The following is a 21,207-nucleotide window of genomic DNA, read 5'->3' as shown; positions in this document are numbered from 1 at the left end:
TTACCTGCAAGTACATTGTTTCTCATTCACTGTTTTTAAATTTAATTAATTGGGAGTTTTACTTGTCTCAGATTTGTGAGTTAAGATTGTATTAGTATAGAGATAACAGTAAGGTCTGAAATTTAGGGTTTATCTTCATAAGAAATCTACATTTTGTCTTGTTAGTTCTTTTATTCAGTGTATACATTGTTCCCCATATGAATGAGGAATATTTGTATTTTGGAGTAGATTTCAATAATGCAGGCTTCCAGTGGGTGGAATTTCTTGTATTGGCTTTAAGATGGTTTGAGCTGCTGAAAGTATCTTTGTTGGTAACTGGTGATGATAGGAAAACAAAGGAAAATAAGCTTACTAACAGGAAATGTCCTTGTTTACCTTGTTTACCATTATATTAGGACTAAAAATTTGGTCCATTTGAATTTATCTAACAAAGTAGTGATCTAGGGCAGTGCTTCTCAAACTGTCTGGAGTGAAAGACCAGTTCAGTTGTCTGTTTGCTTTTAATTTCCAATCTAATGCAGATCAGTGTTTTTTGCAAAATATAGTAAAAGTTGCAGCAATATCATATTGCTATAAAAGTTTGCAAACATTCTCTTTTATTTTGTTTTAATTAATTTAATTTTTCTCTTCTTATTTTTTCATTTTTTATTCTTTCCCTTGTTTTTTGTAATTTTTTATTCTTTTTCTTTTTGTGTTTATCTCATTGCAGATCAGCAGGGGTCTACAGATTACACTTTGAATAGCACCACTTAAAGAGAGAGCATTGGCTTGTGGTTCTTTTCAAAACTCCATCATTAACTTTAGACAAGTTAGTTAACATGCTTGAGGCTAAGTTTCCTGTTTTGAAAAACGGAGAAGTTGAATCAGGAAATTTCTGAAGTCCCTCTTAGCCCCAACTATTAGGCCTTCAATAGAACTTGAGTAGTTGGGTTTGCATTTTGAGGTCCCTATAGAATGACCACGTAGCCATTCAGTTTCAACAATTGCTTATTGAATGTCTACTATATGTCATGTGTTGGGTTAGGTACCACCTCTCAGTGTACAAAGTAGACAGAATCACTTCCTTCGTGTAATTTACATTTTAGTGGTGGGAGGGAAAGAAACATACCAACAAAATCAACCAACAGAGCATACCACAAAATTATGTGGTATATTAGAAAGTATAAATGCTGTGGAAAAAATAAACCAGAGGTAGAGATGTGTGACTGTGTGCAGAGGTGTGATCAGGATGGGGAAGGGGGAATTTTATGTTAGGTGGTCAGGGGAACCCTGACCTTAGTCAAGATCTAAGGGAAATGTGGGAGTAAAGCAGTGGATATGAAGGGAAGTGCATTCAAGGCAAAAGAGATAGCAAGGCCTGGAGGCAAGACTGTGCCTGTTGTGTGTGGAAGTCATAAGACCAGGGTGACTGGAGTGAAATGAGCAGTGGGAGAACAGTAAATGAGGCCAAGCAGTTAAGGAGTTTTGATGTGAGGATGTAGGCTGAATATTGACTTAGGAGTCAGTATAAGGAGTTTGGCTTTTACTGTGAAAGAAGTGGAAAGTCCCTGGACAGTTATGATCAGAGGAATGATACGATCTTGCTTATGTCTTAACAGCATTACTCTGGCTGCTGTGTTGAGAATAGATGAAAGGGAGCCAGGGGCAGTATTCTGTCAAGAGTTGATGATGACTTAGACCAGCATGGTAGCAGTAGAAGGGATTGAGACATTGTCAGTTATATTTTGAAGGTAGTGCAATCGTGTGCCTGATGTGAGATAGAGAATCAAGGATAGCTTCAGTGTTTTTGTTCTGAACATCTGTTAAGAGTGGAATTGTCATTAACCAAGATGGGGTGGAGTGTGGTGAGGAATGATTAGGAATTTGGTTTTTGGCACATCAAGTTTGAGATGCCTGCTAGTTCTCCAAGTGGAGATGTGACATAGTCAGTCGACAGTGTGGGTTTAGAGCTCAAGGCAAAGGTCCAGGCTGGGTACGTGTGTGTGTGTGTGTGTGTGTGTGTGTGTGTGTGTGTGTGAAGGGTCGCCGTATGAATGGTGTTTACTGCCCTGATAGGGGATGAGATCACCAAGGGTACAAATTTGTATGAAAAAGAGAAGTCTGAGGAGAGAAAAAGAGAAGAGGAAAACCAGGGGAGGTAGAGCCCTTGAAGCCTAGTGAAAAATAATCTTTCAGTTTGTGGAGATATTTTGGGTTGTCACAACAGCTGGTAGGGGTGGAGAGGAAGGCATCGTACTGGGATCTACCGAGTAGGGGCCAGGGATGCTGCTAAACCTCATACATAGCGCAGGACAAGCTCCCATAACAATCCGTGTTACCAAATGTCTGTAGAGCCGAGGTTGAGGAGGGAGAGCGGTGGATAGCAAACTACAGGCTATCGGCCGGGCAGCATTAAAAGCTCACCTAAGGTTAGTGATCATTGATTTAAAGTGAGACCAGTTATCCTGTTCTGTTTTCTGTCCAGCTTCTGCTTGGCTGCACATGCGCAGTCTTACTTAGAGTATGTAGGGGACTGGATTTAACCAAGATTGTGGTTTTGCCAGATGTGGAAGTTGAAGTGAGAGAGAGCCAAGGTTGTTGTGGATTTATAATGGCTGCCAATGGATTTTAAGCTGCGGATGTGAGGATATCAAGACTTGACAGAGGAACAGTGAAAAGGAGGGATTTTTAAGTAAACACATGGGTGTTTCTGACCATCAGCCATATTTGAAGATGGAATGAAAAAGATCCTCTTTTATTTTTTATTTTTTTAAAGATTTTATTTATTTATTTAACAGAGTAAGAGAGAGATCACAAGGAGGCAGAGAGGCAGGCAGAGGGGAGGCAGGCCCCCTCCTGAGCAGAGAGCCCGATGCGGTGCTCGATCCTAGGACACTGAGATCATGACCTGAGCCGAAGGCAGAGGCTTAACCCACTGAGCCACCTAGGTGCCCCAAAAGATCCTCCTTTAAAAAAAAAAACAAAACCAAAAACTCCTATTTTGGCTTTGCAGAGGATTGTGTTGTTTCAAGGTTCAAAGCTGGGTTTAGCAGGTTGTTGAGAATGCTGGATATATGCATCTATCACATTCTGTGAAATAGTTAACCTATTTGTTTTTCTCTTCCAGGTTGCTGAATATTGCCTTCTGGCTTCCCAGCCTGTCTTTTCTCATGAGCCTTGTGTTTTTTCCCCATAGGGCACCTTTCATAGCCAGCAGGCATTGGATTATGGCACCCAGTTGGTCGGAGGAACCACTCCAGGGAAAGGAGGCCAGACACATCTGGGCTTACCAGTCTTTAATACTGTGAAGGAGGTAATTAATGGTACTGAGTTTGCTAAGCAAAGAAAAGCAGGAGAAGAGCAAGCATACTTTGTTGTTGTGGTTAATTTTTTTCTTTTTAAGATTTTATTTATTTATGTGACAGAGAGAGAGAGGCTGGGAGAGAGGGAACATAATCAGGGGAAGTGGAAGGGGGAGAAGCAGGCTTCCTGCTGAGCAGGCAGCCTGATTCTGTACTCATCCCAGGTCTCCAGGATCATGACCTAAGCTGAAGGCAGCCGCTTAATAACTGAGCCACCCAGGTGCCCCAGAGCAAGCATACTTTGAAGAGAGATTTTTTTTTTTTTTTTTTAAGATTACTTATTTATTTGACAGACACCACAAGAAGGCAGAGAGGCAGGCAGAGAAAGAGAGAGGAAGAAGCAGGCTCCTGGCTGAGTAGAGAGCCCTACGTGGGGCTCGATCCCAGGACCCTGGGATCATGACCTGAGCCGAAGGCAGAGGCTTTAACCCACTGAGCCACCCAGGCGCCCCTTGAATAGAGATTTTAATTGTGTCCCTTCTGGGAGAGTCACTTGCGATTTTAAAATCCAGTAACGTAAAGAAATTTGAATCCCAGTAAAAACCTCTGGGTTTACTTTAGTCACGCAGACTCAGGATGCCTTCCCCTCACCTGTGTCCTTTTGTTGGGCATAGTTCCGCTGTGAAGAGAAGTGCTGTAGCTTGGCTTCCATTTGGCTTCTTCTCCTTTCCTTACTCTTTTATTTCCAGGATGTTAGCAGTGCACATGTCAGCATCCAGCCTCTAACACTGACTGAGAACAGACTGTGTGCCAGGCCCTGTGCCAGGTGCTTCGTAGACATTGCTCATTGAGGCCTTCCCATGACCCCCTGAGGTGCAGGTGTTATCCCTCTCCCCATTTTAAAGACAAGGGTACTGTAAACTCAGAGAGGTTAAGGGTCTTGTCCATAGTTCATAGCTGCGAAGTGGCAGATATCACGGCTCAGTGTAAGTAGGATGGTGATTCTGCCTGAAAAAAACTGAGCTGTGAAGTCAGACAGACAAGTCACAGAGCCCTAGTCTCTTCCCCAAACTGCTGATCTCTTAGTACTTTTTAAAGTTGTTTTTTTTTTTTTAAATCCAAGTAGGCAGAGAGGCAGGCAGACAGAGAGGAGGAAGCAGGCTCCCTGCTGAGCAGAGAGCCCGATGTGGGACTTGATCCCAGGACCCTGGGATCATGACTTGAGCCGAAGGCAGAGGTTTTAACCCACTGAGCCACCCAGGCGCCCCACTTTTTAAAGTATTTTGAACAAAATTTAATTGTGTTACAAAATTAATAATGTGCTTATTGTAAATTCTTAGATGATATAAATATATGTAAAGTTAAATTTTATGGAGCTTTCCATGTCTCAGATTTTGCCTTTCTAGAGAGCTTGTGTAAGCTCTGTGTGTATTCCTTCATTCTCTTTCTACACTTGCATGAATATATAGAAAAATAATCATATTATAAAAGAAACTGTGGTACAAAGTCTTGCCTATGTAATAAAAAAGAATCTAGGAAATAAACTTAGTACTTGGGACTGATGTATTGATGATAAAAGAGGTATCCCGCCCCCTCTTCTTAAACATCGTTTTAAGGCATGTTTTAAAGTATCACTTTTTTTTTTAAATACAAATTTATAGACTCAATACCTTTTTTAGAATACTAACTTCGGATTGAAGTTAATTTGTATTCTTGATCCTAAAATGTGGGAAAAAACCCAAATATTCAAATGTGGAATTTTCATTTTACTTTAAACTTGAAAATAGAGTGTACTATATGTGTGTATGTATGTTCTAAGTGTACTGTATTTTAAAGAGTAAAAAAAAATTAAAATTGTATGTTCTGTAAAAGAATCATTTAAAGTCTTTTTGCTTTAACTTTTGGGTGTTTCCCCACACCCCGTAAGTTTTCCTGTGACTGCCTTCATGACCTCAAAATACAGAAAAGAGCTGTTTTCATAATTCCTCTAGGTAGATTTGACTTTTTCATGAGCCTTTTTTGCTTTCTTTTAAAGAAAGTTTTTGTTGCTGAGCAACTCATTTATTATTCATCATGACTCAAATGGATATGACATTGGCAGTATTTTGTAAGTTCTCTGACAGATACTATATTTCTCACCTGTTTAGCACTTACGAAAAGCTTTCTGAATGATTCAGAAAGCTTTTCTGAATCCAGTATCGCTTGTTAGCACAGACCCTGTTGTCGTAGTTAGCTTCTGGCAGTATTTGTAGCCTTAAGAGGTGGAAGACTGCAAGATATATTTTCCAAAAAAAATACCTACATGCCTATGATCTGACTCCTTTTGCTTCCAACCTACGTTTTATTTTATTTTTTTTTTGTACCCTCTTCTCTGTTACCACGTTGAATAGAGTTTAAATATTTTTTTTTTAAGATTTTTATTTATTTATTTGACAGAGAGAGATCACAAGTAGACGGAGAGGCAGGCAGAGAGAGAGAGAGGGAAGCAGGCTCCCCGCTGAGCAGAGAGCCCAATGCGGGACTCGATCCCAGGACCCTGAGATCATGACCTGAGCCAAAGGCAGCGGCTTAACCCACTGAGCCACCCAGGCGCCCCTAAATACTATTTTTTTTTTTTTTTAAGATTTTATTTATTTCTTTGACAGAGACAGATCAGAAGTAGGCAGAGAGGAAGGCAGAGAGAGGAGGAAGCAGGCTCCCTGCTGAGCAGAGAGCCCGACGCGGGACTCGATCCCAGGACCCTGAGATCACGACCTGAGCTGAAGGCAGAGGCTTTAACCCACTGAGCCACCCAGGCGCCCCTAAATACTATTTTTAACCTCTGGCATCGTTTCTTGATGATGTGACTCTGTTCTTCTGTCAGTGTCAAGATCCCCCTTTTTAACAGAGCTGTTAGAGAGAAAGCTCCTTGGTCTCTGGGGATGGGGAGTCGTTCAGGGATGCTTCTGAAAGTCACTTTTACTTCTGCCCCTTCTAGTTGTACCTGTATGCTCCATAGCTTAGTATTTCTTCCACTGTAAAATTCCATGACACAGCCTTCTTAAAGGTTTTGATTTCTATCTTGATTAAGTTATATTTTAACATTTATAGGGAGGCAGCCTGCTGTCACTGAAAAGAACAGACATTTTGGAATCAGAGATACTTAGATCTGAATCTTGGCTCTGCCACTCATTTCCTAGCTATGTGATCTTGTGTAAGTTATTTACCGTCTTTTGGCCACAGCATCTTGATTTGTAGATGGGGATACTAAGCATACAGGGTTGTGGTGAGGCCTTAACAAGACCTGTCTTGAGCCGTCTTTCAGGGTCTCTCAGAGAACAGGTACTGTCTCTCTTGGAGAGTCAGAGATCACTGACAGTATCTGTCTTCAAGGAGCTTCCATTACATTAGAGGAGATGAGACCACACATAGAGTTGGGGAGAAGGAGACATTGTATTGATACATGTGGAGGGTATGTGGAGACCACGGAGAGAACCATGGTCAAACCGGTGGTCTTAAGTGCTTTGCATTTGTTGGGGGGTGATGAGGGGTAGACACTAATGCTTATTTGGCCCACATTCTCATTCTGTGGCCATTTATGCATTTGTACTTTAGTTCATTTTTAATTAACATGCATTTAGAGTAAAAGTTGTGAGCATAAAAACCACATCATTTTTGACGTCTCTTGATAATATTATCAAGTATGATATGTTTTGAGGAGTTGTGTGAGAGCTGAGTTCTGAGGCTCGGCAGCTTACTCATCCCTTTGCTCCTGGGGAGGTATAGGGTCTTCGGTACTGAACAGGTGATATGGTGTCTTGTAGGGCAACAAAAATAAACAATGGCCACAGGAATGAGAGGACACAAACGCACATCAGCCCTGCTTTCAGGTTTCCTGAAATGCCATCGCCTGAGGGAACGGGGTGTCACAGAACCTTTCAATTCAGACTGGCAGTCCACAGGGTGGGGGCAGAGAGGAGGCCCTGAGGCTCTGCTTGGTTCTGCTCTTTTCTGACAGTGCAGTGAACTTGCTAATGGGAAGAATGAAGACATCCAATGTCTCCTGGTGGTGTCCTTTCCTGATGCCCAGACATTATTAAAATCATGGTATTGAATGCATTTTTACAGTGTTTACAACTTAACACATAATAAAGGGCTTCATGGTTAATGTTTCAGGCCAAAGAAAAGACAGGAGCGACAGCTTCTGTCATATATGTTCCTCCTCCTTTCGCTGCTGCTGCCATCAATGAAGCCGTCGAAGCAGAAATACCCTTGGTCGTGTGCATTACCGAAGGTATCCCACAGCAGGACATGGTGCGGGTCAAGCACAAACTATTGCGCCAGGGAAAGACGAGGTTGATCGGGCCTAACTGCCCTGGAATCATCAATGTAAGTGTCACAAACCAAAATAGGCCTGGACTTAGGATTTCAGAAGGCTAATTAGCTTTCAATCGGGCCAACTGTGTTTGTGTGTATGACCTGTTAGTTACTGGTTGTTGTGGTTTTTTTTGTTTTTTTTTTTTTTCTTCATTTTTCTGAAACACTGATTTCCTTTCCTTCAGCCTGGAGAATGCAAAATCGGCATCATGCCTGGCCATATTCACAAGAAAGGAAGAATTGGTATGTTTCTTATAGATTTAAAAAAAAAAAATTCTTTGCCCTAAGCTCAAAATTCACCAAGAGAATTTGTGACAGTGCAAATGTAATTTATTTTAATTAACCGTAGTGGAATTTACCAGGGAGGTCTGTAGTGAATCAGTTCTGTATCCTGCGTTGGATGAGATTAAGAATCCATAATAATTCTGCAGAGTCAATGAAGATATTTTTTGGAGTTTTTGAAGATTGTTTTCCTGCTCAGCATGTTATGGTTTCTTCCATGTGTTCGCATGTATTTGTAGTTTATTTCATTTTACTGCTAAGTAATACTCTGTTGTGTGATTCTGCCACAGTTTGTTCATTCTCCTGTTGATGAGCATTTGGGTTGTTTCCAGGTTTGAATCGTTATGAATAAGGCTAAGGTGACAATTGTGTAGAGGTCTTTCAGTGGACACCTGTTCATTTCCCTTGGGTAAAATTCTTAAGAATGGAATCACTAAGTCATAGGTTTGAAGCATGTGTAACTTTTTAAGAAATCGCCCAGTAGGGGCACCTGGGTGGCTCAGTGGGTTAAAACCTCTGCCTTTGGCTCAGGTCATGATCCCAGGATCCTGGGATCGAGCCCCACATCGGGCTCTCTGCTCTGCGGGGAGCCTGCTTCCTCCTCTCTCTCTGCCTGCCTCTCTGCCTACTTGTGATCTCTGTCAAATAAATAAATAAATAAATGAAAGAAAGAAAGAAATCGCCCAGTAGTTCTGTGAAGTGGCTATTCATTTTACATTTCCACCATCAGTATATGAAAGTTCCAGTCCATATCTTCGCAGACATTTAGTATTCTCAGTCTTTATTTTTAGCCATTCTGCTAGGAGTGAAATGGTGTCTCATGGTTTTCATTTGACTTTCCCTGGCAACTAGTGATGTAGAGCACTGTCTCGTGTGCTTATAGGCTATTTATATAGCTTCTTTTGTGAATTATCAGTTCAAGTTTTTTGCACATTTTTTATTGGGTTGTCTTTTTATTGTTGATTGTAGCGAGGGCTTCTGTAAATATTCTGGATGTAAGTCCTTTTAAGTATATATACATGCTTTGAATATTTTTATTGTTCGTCTTTCTATAATCTGGTCTTTCAGTGACTTTGCCCTGTAGGATATCACAAACTTTCTCAAAATGTCTAGCGAAAATTCTTGTTTAGTTCCTCAAGGAAATAACCAAATTAACATTGTGGGGGTGAAGAGGAGCTCATTATCGGCTGGCATAGATGAAAGTCCTGGTGCGCCTGGATGGCTCAGAGGGTTAAGCCTCTGCCTTCGGCTCAGGTCATGATCTCAGGGTCCTGGGGTCGAGCCCTGCATTGGGCTCTCTGCTCAGCGGGGAGTCTGCTTCCCCCTCTCTCTCTGCCTGCCTCTCTGCCTACTTGTGATCTCTCTCTGTCAGATACGTAAATAAAATATTAAAAAAAAAATAGTTTTAAAAAAAGAAAGTCCTGACTGCCTACTTGACCTTCTCTTTCACCAACCTGGCTGGCATGTTGGGGTGCCTCAGTGTAGCCTCCTAAGTCTAGAGGTCTCGGAATCCCTTTGGCCTTTGCCCATGTGAGTGAGGGTGGAGGCACAGTTATTTTCTGTAGTGTTAAGTTAGTACAGAGTGGTTATTGTCTCAAAAGTTTTCTGTTTTGGGGTGCCTGGGTGGCTCAGTTGGTTAAGCGTCTTAACCTTTAGCGTCTGCCTTCAGCTCGGGTCATGATCCCAGGGTCCTGGGATTGAGCCCCACATCAAACTCCCTGCTCAGTGGGGAATCTACTTTTCCCTCTCTGCCTGCCGCTCTACCTACTTGTGCTCTTTCTCTGTCTCCAATAAATAAATAAAATCTTTAAAAAAAAAAAAAAGTTCTCTGTTTTGCTAGGTTGTCCTTGGTTCTTTTGCTAGAGTGAGCAGGCTTTTGGGGTAAACTTTTTTCCTGTACCCTTCTGTTTGTGGGATGCTGGCTTTCGCTCTGTATCTGGGATGCATGAAGCAAAAGGAAACCCCGGGAACTCACCAGTGTTTCATTCCTCTAGTCTGGAGGTCCCTAGCCACTTTGCCTCCTTTTATCTCTTAGTGATTTCTTGTATTTATTTTACATATAATGCCCAGGGTTTTTAGTTGTACTTAACAGGAAGAATAGAGGAAAGTAATTCTACTTTTCAGAAGCAGAAGTATCCTTGTGAATAGGTATTTTTAAGTGCTAGCCTTTTTTACTATATATACTTTAAGAATGACAGGAGTAAACTACCCTAAAAACATGATTTTCGTTACCTTCAGTGTATGCAGTTTGCATTTATGTAATTTACATATCATTTATATAATCAGATGAAAGCCCCTTAGAAGAATGATAACATCCTGGTATTCACTGGTTATTACATTGATCCATCACCAGACTAGAATAAATAAAATAGTTGTTTTTCCCAATAATCTAGGATGTTGAGTGGATACCTAGACCATAATCGTACCACAAGAGTCAAGTAGGAAGAGTGGAAAGGAGACTAGACAATCATACACAAGATGTACAACTAAGAAATTACCAACTATACTTTGTTTAAACAAAGCTAAATGTATTGAATACAGAGGTAGGTAGGTATTTACCTACCCAATCTTCTCAGTTATGAAATGTCCTACAGAGGAAGGACTGTAGTAAGGAGACAGTGTGTAGATGGAGAGAAAGCTTAGACAATAAGACAGAACTGATGAATGAGACAGATGGGGGATGGTGGTAGTGATTGTCATTTGTCATGAATTAGGGTCCAGTGATTGAATGGCCTTAAAACTATTGGAATTAGGTTTTGCTTAAGAGGAAGGTTGTATTCCATTGAAGGGTTTTCAGCTTTGAGCCGTTCAGGTAAGTATTGAGCTCCTTCTGTGTAGGATCTGTGTTCAGTACTGTGAACACAGGAGTGGGGAGAAGCAGCGTTGTTCTAAGAGGGCAATCGAACAGCATTCCGTAGGGTACTAGCAGTGCCAAGATACACACATGTCTTTCAGTTTGATTAGTTGGTGCAGACAGTCTGGTTATGTACACTCGAATTCATAGTGAGAAGCTAGGTATTTATGCACTGATTTTACACTTGTTGATTTGGATGACAAATTGTGGAATGGATTCTTTTATGTACTTGTATCTGTAACATGATAGACTATGATAGGGACACAATCTGATACTTTAAAATTCTCTTCCTTTAAGGTATTGTGTCCAGATCTGGCACCCTGACTTATGAAGCGGTTCACCAAACGACACAAGTTGGATTGGGGCAGTCTTTGTGTGTTGGTAAGAGATTTTTGATAGAATCATGTTATTATAATGCAGTAACTTCATTGAATGAGTACAGTAATAATTATTGTTTTGGTTATTTGCAGGAGGTTTTGATAACCATTTTATTAAAAAAGATGTTAAGATCTTAAATTTACTTAGTCTCAGTGTGAGGCACCATCCTATATTTTTAAGATTCATGGTCTAAGGCTTGACTTGCTTGTTGTGGAACAAGCATCGTGGGACACGTGCCCTGAAGAGCCTTGGTGCCTGAAAACATCACTTCCTTAGCTTGTAATGAAGAAATATTTCTTCATGTTAGGGCTTTGATTACTATAATTATCATTGTTACTGTAAGCTATCATTCAGTGCTTCCTAGTTACTGAATTCTTTGCCATTTGTTATCTCATTCTTAAGGCAACCCTGAGGCACCTGTGAGCTGAAAAGTTGTACTATTACAGCTTTAGTCGTGAGAAAAATCTACAGTTGAGATCCCCAGAACTTCTCTTTTTGCTACATTATATTGCCTACCACTTTTAAAAGTTGCTAGAAGTGAGGCAGATTTCTCATTTTTATAAATATATCTTCAAATTTTTAGAGTAACTGTAAAAAGACTTTAAAAAATAGCTTCTCATATAGTAAATTATAAAATAGAGCCCTGGACTCTTTTTATTAGGATTCAGCCCCATAAAATCAATATTGGAAATAGTAATTGAGCTTCTCTATGTACAAAGTATAATCTTAGCCACAGAGTAACTTAGTGTGATGGAGAATAAGAAAAGGTTTGGAACAGAATTGCAAAATTCATATTCTCCAGCTTCTGTCTCTAATTTGTAAGTTGCTGATACTAATGCTTATTTCACAGAGAGGCTGGAAGAATTAGGAAGTGGCAGGTCTAAATGTGCTGGGGCATGTACTTGACATACAGTTGGCACTCAATAAATGCTGCTTCTCTTCCTCGGCTTCGTTCTTCAGAGGTGCATTGAGAAGTAGGAGATCAGTCCTGCCTTAAATGTGTGTGTTTGTGGTCTCACTCACCCTGGATCTAAGGGAAGAGGGGTCAGTGTACCCTCAACTCTGTCTCTCATTGGGACTTGTGTCTTAAAAGTTGCGTGTGGTTTCTCTGCAATGCGCCACATCTTATAGTTACTTTGTGCAAAGACATTTGTAAAATGTTTAATTAGAGAAGAGACAATCTTCCTTGCTTGCAACATAAACACACTTTTTCTTAAAATGCCCATTTTAAAAGAGTTGTTTGGGGTTAATTTCGTGGGAGGAAGGAAGCTTGATGAAAGAGCAAAAACAAAAAGAAGGTTGTCTTTGTGAATATCCGAAATCAGCTACGATTTAGCATTCATGTAATAATCAGGAACAGAAATAAACGTAGCACTTTGTGATTTTTTTAAAATATTAAATGCAAGAGTGATGATGCATCTTAAAACATTGGTGAGAGCGGTAGACAAAGTAAGAAATGAGTTGAAACAACATTTCCTGGCCTAATTTGTAAGATTCATCCTTAAATTTTCAGCTGATGTTGGTATTCTTTGACTTTTTCAGGCATTGGGGGTGATCCTTTTAATGGCACGGATTTTATTGACTGCCTTGAAATCTTCCTGAATGATCCAGCCACAGAAGGCATCATATTAATTGGTGAAATTGGTGGTAATGCAGAAGAAAATGCTGCAGAATTTTTGAAGCAACATAATTCAGTGAGTTTGGGTTTGGGTTTGGAAAAATGTAGCTCTTCACACACAGTTGGCACTTGGTGAGCTTGTCAGGGCAATGCTGCTGTTGAATCTCACTCTCCTGCCGTGGCTATCGCAGAGACTACCAGCCGCCTCCGCTCCTTCTTCCTCCTCTCTGTCCTCTTGGTCTTTCTGCTGTTTGTTCTCATCTTAATTTTTCCCTGGGTGTACTTTCCGTGGCCGGTTCCTTTAGTGTGAATGGATCTTGTATATAAACATCATACTTCATGTAGTTTCCAAGGCAGAAACCTCAGAAGCATCTTTTACTTCTCTCTCTCCTGTTTCCACCTGTTTACCAAGCTCTATCCTCAGTAGTATGTTGAGACTCAGAGCGTGTCTGTAATTCATCCCTCTGCTCTGGTTCAAACTACCGTCTTCTTCCCTGGACCATGTCAGTAGTTTCTTCCTGAAAATCTCAACTCCCGCCACCACCCCTTCCTTCTCTCTGAGGCCATCCTGCTCCGGCCACCCAGATTGTCTGCCCTTCTGAAACTCAGACATGGGCGCCTCTTACCGCCTGGTTTTAAACCGTGACAGTTTCCCACCACACATAGGATAAAGTGTGGACTTAGCATGGTATTCTAGTGCCTAGACACCTCTCTGGCTCTCTTCTTCACATCCATGTCCCACCTGACCTTCCAGTTGTTTTCATTCTCACTTGCCTTTGCTCATTCCCTCTGCGAGGTATGCTTAATATCCCATTCTAGCCTCTCTCTGGGGCGACAGGGACTGTTGTACCTTGGTGACCAACCCATTCCCTTTACACATTAGACACCAGTAAGTGGTGGATACGGAAAGAATAAAGTAGATTGTCAGGAGTTTGGGGTAAAATGTTACTAGAGTCTCTTAAATTCAGAGAAGCTATAAAGTTTGAAATTCAAGTAAAAATTGACTTCTTTTTAGGAAAGATTTGGGTTAATATGACATTATGCTATATTCAGGTAAATTTTAAAATGTATTTAGGCTCAACTCTGGATCCCTTGAGTAGCTTAGAATTTAGTGGAGAAAGCTAAGCATATATATTTTATTTCATTTGGCATATGTTTTCCTTTTCCTGGTTAGTTCCTGTGGGACAAATTTTATTTTTTTATTAACATATAATATATTATTTGCCCCAGAGGTACAGGTCTGTGAATCATCAGGCTTACATTTCACAGCACTCATTGTACCACATACCCTCCCCAGTGTCCATAACCCAGCCACTGTAACCCTCCCCCTGCCACAACCCTCAGTTTGTTGCCTAAAATTAAGAGTCTCTTATGGTTTGTCTCCCTCCCAATCCCATCTTGTTTCATTTTTTCCCTCCCTACCCCCGACGCCCCCGACCTGCCTCTTAGATTCCTCATATCAGAGTGATCATATGATAATTAACTTTTTCTGATTGACTTGTGTCACTCAGCATAATACCCTCTAGTTCCATCCACGTGGTTGCAAATGGCAAGATTTCGTTTCTTTTGATGGCTGCATAGTATTTCACTGTATATATGTACCACATCTTCTTTATCCATTCATCTGTTGATGGACATCTAGGTTCTTTCCATAGTTTGACTATTGTGGACATTGCTGCTATAAACATTCGGGTGCACGTGCCCCTTCAGATCACTATATTTATATCTTTAGGGTAAATACTCAATAGTGCGATTGCTGGGTCATAGGTTAGCTCTACTTTCAGCTTTTTGAGGAACCTCCATACTGTCTTCCAGAGTGGCTGCACCAGCTTGCATTCCCACCAACAGTGTAGGAGGGTTCCCCTTTCTCGGCATCCTCGCCAACATCTGTCGTTTCCTGACTTGTTCATTTTAGCCATTCTGACTGCTGTGAAGTAGTATTTCACTGTGGTTTTGATTTGGGGCGAATTTTTATTAAGGGCCTACGGTGTACAAGATTCTAGGTTGAACACGTGACATAAAACACTTAGCACAGTCCCTGGCACAGAGTGAATACTTAGTAGTGTTATCTGCTGCCACCACTGCTGTTTTTATTATTATCATCATTATGACAATACTTATTTGTAAAATTGGTGTTGTTTAATCTTGACCCTTTGGGTAAGGTGTTTTGTCCTTTTATGAATAAGGCAGCTGGCACAGAGAGGTTAATGACTTGCCAGTGGTAGGTATACAGCAAATGAACTAAGGGTGGGATCCATCCCAGGTCTGACTCATTCATGTAATAATTCATTCATTGCATCATGGAGGGCTCAGGAATCAGAATTCAGGATTCTGGAATCAGAATGCAGGGATTCAGGAAAAGGGTCACCAGCCCTGGGCCTCTGCTTGGACTATACTGACATCATCCTAACTGGTCTGTTTCTCATCATTTCTGTATCCTGTTTTCAGATCATACTTCTTCATAGTCTTTTTAATTTTATTTTTCTCTCCTTAAGAAATTTCAAGTGACTCTCCTTTGTTCATAGGACAGAATATAAACTTGTCTGACATTCTAGGTTCATTGAAATCTTATTTCCTTCTAGTACAGTATTCTTTTTCTGTGAGTATGGAGACAAAGGGATCAAGTAGAAATTAGTGCCATTTAAATACGGGATGTTCATAACTCTCCAGAGCCCACGAGTGAATGAATAAGTGACTTGTAGAGTCTTCTCTTTTGAATTCTGTACCACTGTTGGTGCTGGGCATATGGAAATAAGTGAGAACATAGTTCCTGTGTTCAGGGAATTCATAGTTTGGGAGGGGAACACGCGGGAAATGAGTCACAGCCGCTGTACTTAGTGTAATAGTTGGACCTTGTCGAAGGCACAGCTTTGACATCCCTGAACAGAAGATGGTTTCCACAAGGGTGTTTGTGGAGACGGTAGGAGGAAGAGTCAGAAGGGCTTATTGGGGAAGAGGAGGCTTGATCCAGGTCTCAGAGTTAAGTAGAAATTGGCCAGGTGTCCAAGGAGTGGGGAGAACATTCTCTGCAGAGGAGCAGAGGCGGAGCAGCCTGGAATTACTGGAAGACAAAGAGCAGGGAGAAATGGTGGGAGATGAGGCTGGAGTAAGCAGTGTCAGCCCACGCAGAACCTGGCATGCTGGCACCATACCACAGAGCTGGGCAGTGGAAGCAACTGTTCTAATCATTCACTGGCACATAGAGTTAGAAAAACAAAACCAAACCACTTTTCTTTAAGAATGTCCTTGATGAAGCCGTAAAAAGTGTTAATTTTATTAAATCCTAACCCATGAGTCCGTATTTTGTGATGAAGTGGGAGGTAAAGCACCTTCCCAATTGAGCTATGGACTAGCTGTTTTTTTCGTGGAACACCATTTACTCTCAGGAAAATTGGCAAGCAAACTAGTTGTTCAGACTGGGGTATTTGGCAGACCTTTTCTCAAAAACGAACAGAGTGAACCTGCCATAGCAAGGAAAACTATTTACAGTATTTATTGACTGATAAAATTTGAGCTATCAAGTGAATATTCATAAATCAGAAAATTGTTTCTGCCACTGAACTTGATCACTTCCTCCTACTAAAGACTTTGAACCTGATAATGATGACTATGATTTGTTGATATTGAATAATGAAATGTATCAGCATTTAGAAGATGTGCATAACTCAGTAATCCTGTATTATTCGTCTAATGAATATTAGAAAAAAAAGATACATTCCATGGATTTTAAAATAGCAAAGGACAGAAAGTACATTGCTATGGTTTCAGATTCCAACATTGCAACTAACCCTAAGAAATTACGACTTGAAGAGGTTTGTGTAGTATCAAAGAAGAATATCCACAGGCTATTAAAATTCTTCCCCTTTTCAAACCATGTATGTGTTTGAGTCCAGATTTTCTCTTAGTTCAGCCAAAATAACATATTGTATATAGATTGAATGCAAAAAGCAGATATCAGAGTCCATTTGCCTTTTGTTAAATTTGACATTCAAGAATTAGAAAAATGTAAAATAATGCCACACTTCTTACTAGAATGTTTTTAAAAATAGTTTTATTTTTATTTTTTATTTTTTTATTTAAAAACAAATTTTTTTTTATTTTATTTATTTAACAGAGAGACAGATCACAGAGGCAGAGAAGCAGGCAGAGAGAGAGAGAGGAGAAAGCAGGCTCCCCGCGGAGCAGAGAGCCCGACATGGGGCTCAATCCCAGGACCCTGAGACCATGACCCGAGCCGAAGTCAGAGGCTTTAACCCACTGAGGCACCCAGGTGCCCCACTTAGTTTTCATTTCTAATACAGGAAATACCAGATATGATCTACATAAAAAATAGTTCTTTGGGATTCTCAATTGTTTTTGTGAGGGTAAGGGGTTCTAAGACCAAATGATTTGAGAATTGCTGGCTGAGGGGAGGGTGATGGTACCTAATGAAGGCACTCAGGTTCTGCTTGTGTTCAGTTCTGCTTTGTACAGGCCTCTCTGGATACCTTGCTGCCTCTGGACTCCTATGATGAACATGATATTTTCCCTCACTGTGAAATTTAGACACAGATTCAAAAAAATTTTTGGTAATCTCTTAACTAATCAGTAATATATTATTTTTTAAAAAGATTTTATTTATTTATTTGACAGAGAGAGGGAGAGAGAGAGAGAGATCACAAGTAGGCAGAGAGGCAGGCAGAGAGATGGGGTTAGAAGCAGGCTCCCTGCTGAGGAGAGAGCCCAATGCAGGGCTCGATCCCAGGACCCTGAGATCATGACCCAAGCTGAAGGCAGAGGCCTAACCCACTGAGCCACCCAGGCACCCCAATATATTATTTCTTTAACTGTATTTTAAGTCTAGAGCACAGGAATCCTTATATTTCCCATGTGGCTTTTAATTTTTAGCCTCAGAATCTAGCATAGTGCTCTTTATCTACATAGAGTTTGCATATTAGAATGGATTTTTATTAAATAAAACTAGTCCTGATCTTCCTTAGACTTCATAGAACTTCAGAGGAGAAGGGAACCCTTGGCCATCATTCTGGTTTAGCTATTTCATTTCATAGATGAGGAATCAGAGGTTTACAGAGCTGATGTGTCTTGTCCAAGGTCAACCAGCTTTAGTCAACAGCAAATTGAATCTGGTGACTTCCAGTCCTGCATCTTTTCCAGTATACCTTACCACCTCATCTTCTTCCTTCTAGCAAATTTATTATGGGTAAACTAATAATGAATTAAGACATAAATTCAGGTTGAAATAAAACAACCTAATCTAGTGTCTTAAGTTATTATTATCACAAATTACATAACATGTTTTAAAGTGTGCTTTTTTTTTTTTTTTTCAAATAGAAGAATCACATATATGTTGGTAAAATAGCTTGTAGCCAGTGAAGTTGACGTTTAATATCTAGACAAAAACTTTGCTCAGGATTGTTTTCCCAAGTTCATATGAAAAGTTATCTCAAAGGTGAATGCAGTGGTTTCAATTACAGCTTCATGTGTGTATGGATTTTCTCAGTGAGGATGAGTGGTGGGCCCTGAATTTGAAGTCCAGTTTTGGGCAACTTCTTCATCAGAATGTTTAAAATATCACTTTCCAGGGTCCCAAGGCCAAGCCTGTGGTGTCCTTCATCGCTGGTTTAACTGCTCCTCCTGGCAGGAGAATGGGTCATGCAGGGGCGATTATTGCTGGAGGAAAAGGTGGAGCCAAAGAGAAGATCTCTGCACTCCAGAGCGCGGGCGTTGTGGTCAGCATGTCTCCTGCGCAGCTGGGAACCACCATCTACAAGGTGAGCTCTAACCGTGGCCTGAGCGCTCTGAAGTAACAGGCATTGTAGCACGGGCCACACTGGATGCCCAGAAACCGTGGTCCTTTCTTCTGGGCCTTACTGTCTCTTTCTTTCTGGTGTATAGCTTAACAGTCTCTAGCAGCTCCATTCATGTCCCAGGGCCCTAATTGGGCATGACCAGGAATAACGTTCTGATTTTAAAGAACTTAACTTCTTTCGATTTTGGAATTTGCTCTTTTGTGAGGGGCAAAATATGATCTACAGGACCGTATTTCAGAGGCCATAAGTGCCATGAATTCCATTTGGGGGGAGTGCGGGGCATTGCCTTGCATTTCATTTTTTTCATTGAGGGCCTTTGGGATAGTAGCTACCCTGATCTCATAGGTTTCTGTTTCTAGGGAGAGGGGCTGAGTGACAAGAAATGAAACCTGGATGATGAGGGCGTTGATGGGGGTGTTGATGGGGAGCAGGGAAGGGATATCAAAAGAGGAAGGTGGGGGTTTCCAGCCTGTAGCTTCTGGCCCTGGCTGTGTTGGGATGCCATTGTTTGCAGGATGGAGGAGCAACTTCTTAATCATAAGCTTTGCTTTTCCTTTTTTAATAGAACATAATAGTTTAAAATGTTCTGAATGACTAGGTATCTTCTGTAATCTCTTTGCAATGAGTTTTAGCCTGTCTCTAAGTGATCATTTAAGGCTCTCTTTCTTTTTATTTTTATGACTGTTATAGCTTTGACAAAAAAGCAAAGCAAAAACCAGACATTATAAGCATGTTGAGAACAGGCATAAATTGTATCCCCAGGAGGGAACCATGTTTTGGCTCCATCTTTTTTGCCCTTGCCTCGCTTCTTGTTTTATTGAATCTTTGCCTGATCCTGTCTTTTGAAATAAGACACTATGTGCCATAGTTCTGGGTGGTTAGTGAGTGTGTGGGGCGGGGTGGGGGCAGGAAAAGGGTGAAGCAAATTCTTTCCTTCACTTTGGACACATGCATTATACCATTTTGCTCCAGTAAGTGGCAGCAGGCAACTACATATCAGTTGTATTCTAATTTCAATCTAGAGCGATGTGATTTTCAGTATTGTTTCCTTTTCAGATGTTTCAGAGGTGCTTGACATTCTGTTCAAATCTTAACTGAATCAGCGTTTAGGCTCTTTCTTGGATAAACTAAGCAAAGCTGTTTCCATTGCCTTATTAAAAAGTCCAGTGTGGTTCATGTGTGGCCTTTTAGGGTTTGCATAAGTAGTCAGGTTTGTCAGTTCTTAATAATAATACTGCTGCAGAAAAACAAGTACAGTTCACAGCCTCTCGACCTTTGTGTTTGGGAGACATAAAGTAGAGGCTGTACATCTAGGTTCGTGAAATTCCAGCTGACACAGTCCAATGTGAAAGCTGTTCTGTTGTGTTCAAGCACCCTCAGCCTGGTACATTTCACTTCTGTAATTTTTGGTTGTTCAAAGGATCCTAAAGATAAGAGGTTTCAGAATCACTTTGACCGGGAATGTAATTTGAGTCTTAAATCTTTTTATCCTCTCTCTCTTCTCTGCCTTTCTCTTTCTGAAGGAGTTTGAAAAGAGGAAGATGCTATGAAAAAGGAAACAGAAGTTCCCTAACCCTGTGGAATGAATCATTATGGAAATGGGAAGCAGCAGCGGTTTGCTTCTCTTGTCCCCCATTGTCAGCCCATGTGCCTGTCGCTGGTCTGTCAGTAGCAGGAAGCCAAAATAAGGTTCGGAACGTCCTAAATTGAGATGTTTCCACGTCATTGTGTAACAGACAGCCAATAAACCTACCATTTGATTTGAATATGCCTTTGCAGCTTTTCAGTGTTCCGATGAGGCGGGGAAGAGGGAGGGTGGGAGAAATGGAGGTGTGTGGGGGGAGCTGTGTGGGGTTTAATGGGCTCTGTAGAGAACAGCGTAACAAACTTTAGAGAGAACGAAGCTGTAAAAATGTCAGTGTGGGAGTGGTCTCCTTATCTCAGACGTAGAGTGACTTTAGTTCTCTTTGGAATCCTCGTTTTCTCATGGGTCTGGCTAACGGCACTGTATTGCGGGGCAGTTTTTGTTTTTGTTTTTTTAAGATTTTATTTATTTATTTGACAGAGAGAGATCACAAGTAGGCAGAGAGGCAGGCAGAGAGAGAGAGAGGGAAGCAGGCTCCCCGACAAGCAGAGAGCCTGATGCGGGACTTGATCCCAGGACCCTGAGATCGTGACCTGAGCCGAAGGCAGAGGCTTAACCCACTGAGCCACCCAGGCGCCCCCGAAGGGCAGTTGTGAGGATTAGAGCACGTAATGAGCAGCTTCATTGTTGTCCACGCCGCCGGCAGCAGCAACCCCAGCTGGACTCCAGGCAGAAGCTCACCTGTGTTTCAGCTGAGACATGGAAGGTTTGGAGTAGTGCTGTGTTTTTCTGTGGTTCTGCAGAGGGCTGTCCCCTTCCCCCTCCAAAGCCTGCTATTCTTTGCTTGAGATTTAAGACATCTGCTGCAAAAAACTCGGGGAAAATGGTTAGGCATCCTACTTCAGTTTAGAAGGGAGCTTGTTAACAAGAAGCAATTCCAGTGGGTATTCTCAAATTGTGTAACTACCCTGAAGGAAACAAACATAGGATTAGGGAGAAGGCCCTGAAGAAAGACTGTCTGGGGGAGGCCTTCCCGGGGAGAG

At 41.2% G+C, this 21,207-nt stretch overlaps 1 protein-coding gene across 2 annotated transcripts in view; it reads left to right on the top strand.

Moving 5' to 3' along the window:
- The window catches only part of LOC111148033 (succinate-CoA ligase alpha subunit), a 32,998-nt gene extending 12,653 nt beyond the window's left edge, over positions 1-20,345 (top strand). For both annotated transcript variants that reach the window (XM_022504390.1, XM_022504391.1), the window contains 7 exons: positions 3,176-3,292; positions 7,437-7,649; positions 7,823-7,880; positions 11,071-11,154; positions 12,694-12,845; positions 18,352-18,540; positions 20,103-20,345. In XM_022504390.1, the coding sequence (XP_022360098.1) occupies positions 3,176-3,292; positions 7,437-7,649; positions 7,823-7,880; positions 11,071-11,154; positions 12,694-12,845; positions 18,352-18,540; positions 20,103-20,129 (840 nt within the window). In that variant the 3' untranslated portion in view covers positions 20,130-20,345. The remainder of the gene's footprint in view (positions 1-3,175; positions 3,293-7,436; positions 7,650-7,822; positions 7,881-11,070; positions 11,155-12,693; positions 12,846-18,351; positions 18,541-20,102) is intronic.
- The last annotated feature ends 862 nt before the right edge of the window (positions 20,346-21,207 follow it).

This window comes from Enhydra lutris, unplaced genomic scaffold (assembly GCF_002288905.1).
Source record: "Enhydra lutris kenyoni isolate GAN:26980312 unplaced genomic scaffold, ASM228890v2 scaffoldscaffold18, whole genome shotgun sequence".
Classification (NCBI taxonomy): Eukaryota; Metazoa; Chordata; class Mammalia; order Carnivora; family Mustelidae; genus Enhydra; species Enhydra lutris.
The sequence above is the reverse complement of the archived record's forward strand: the minus strand, read 5'-3'. Positions and strand labels throughout refer to the sequence as shown.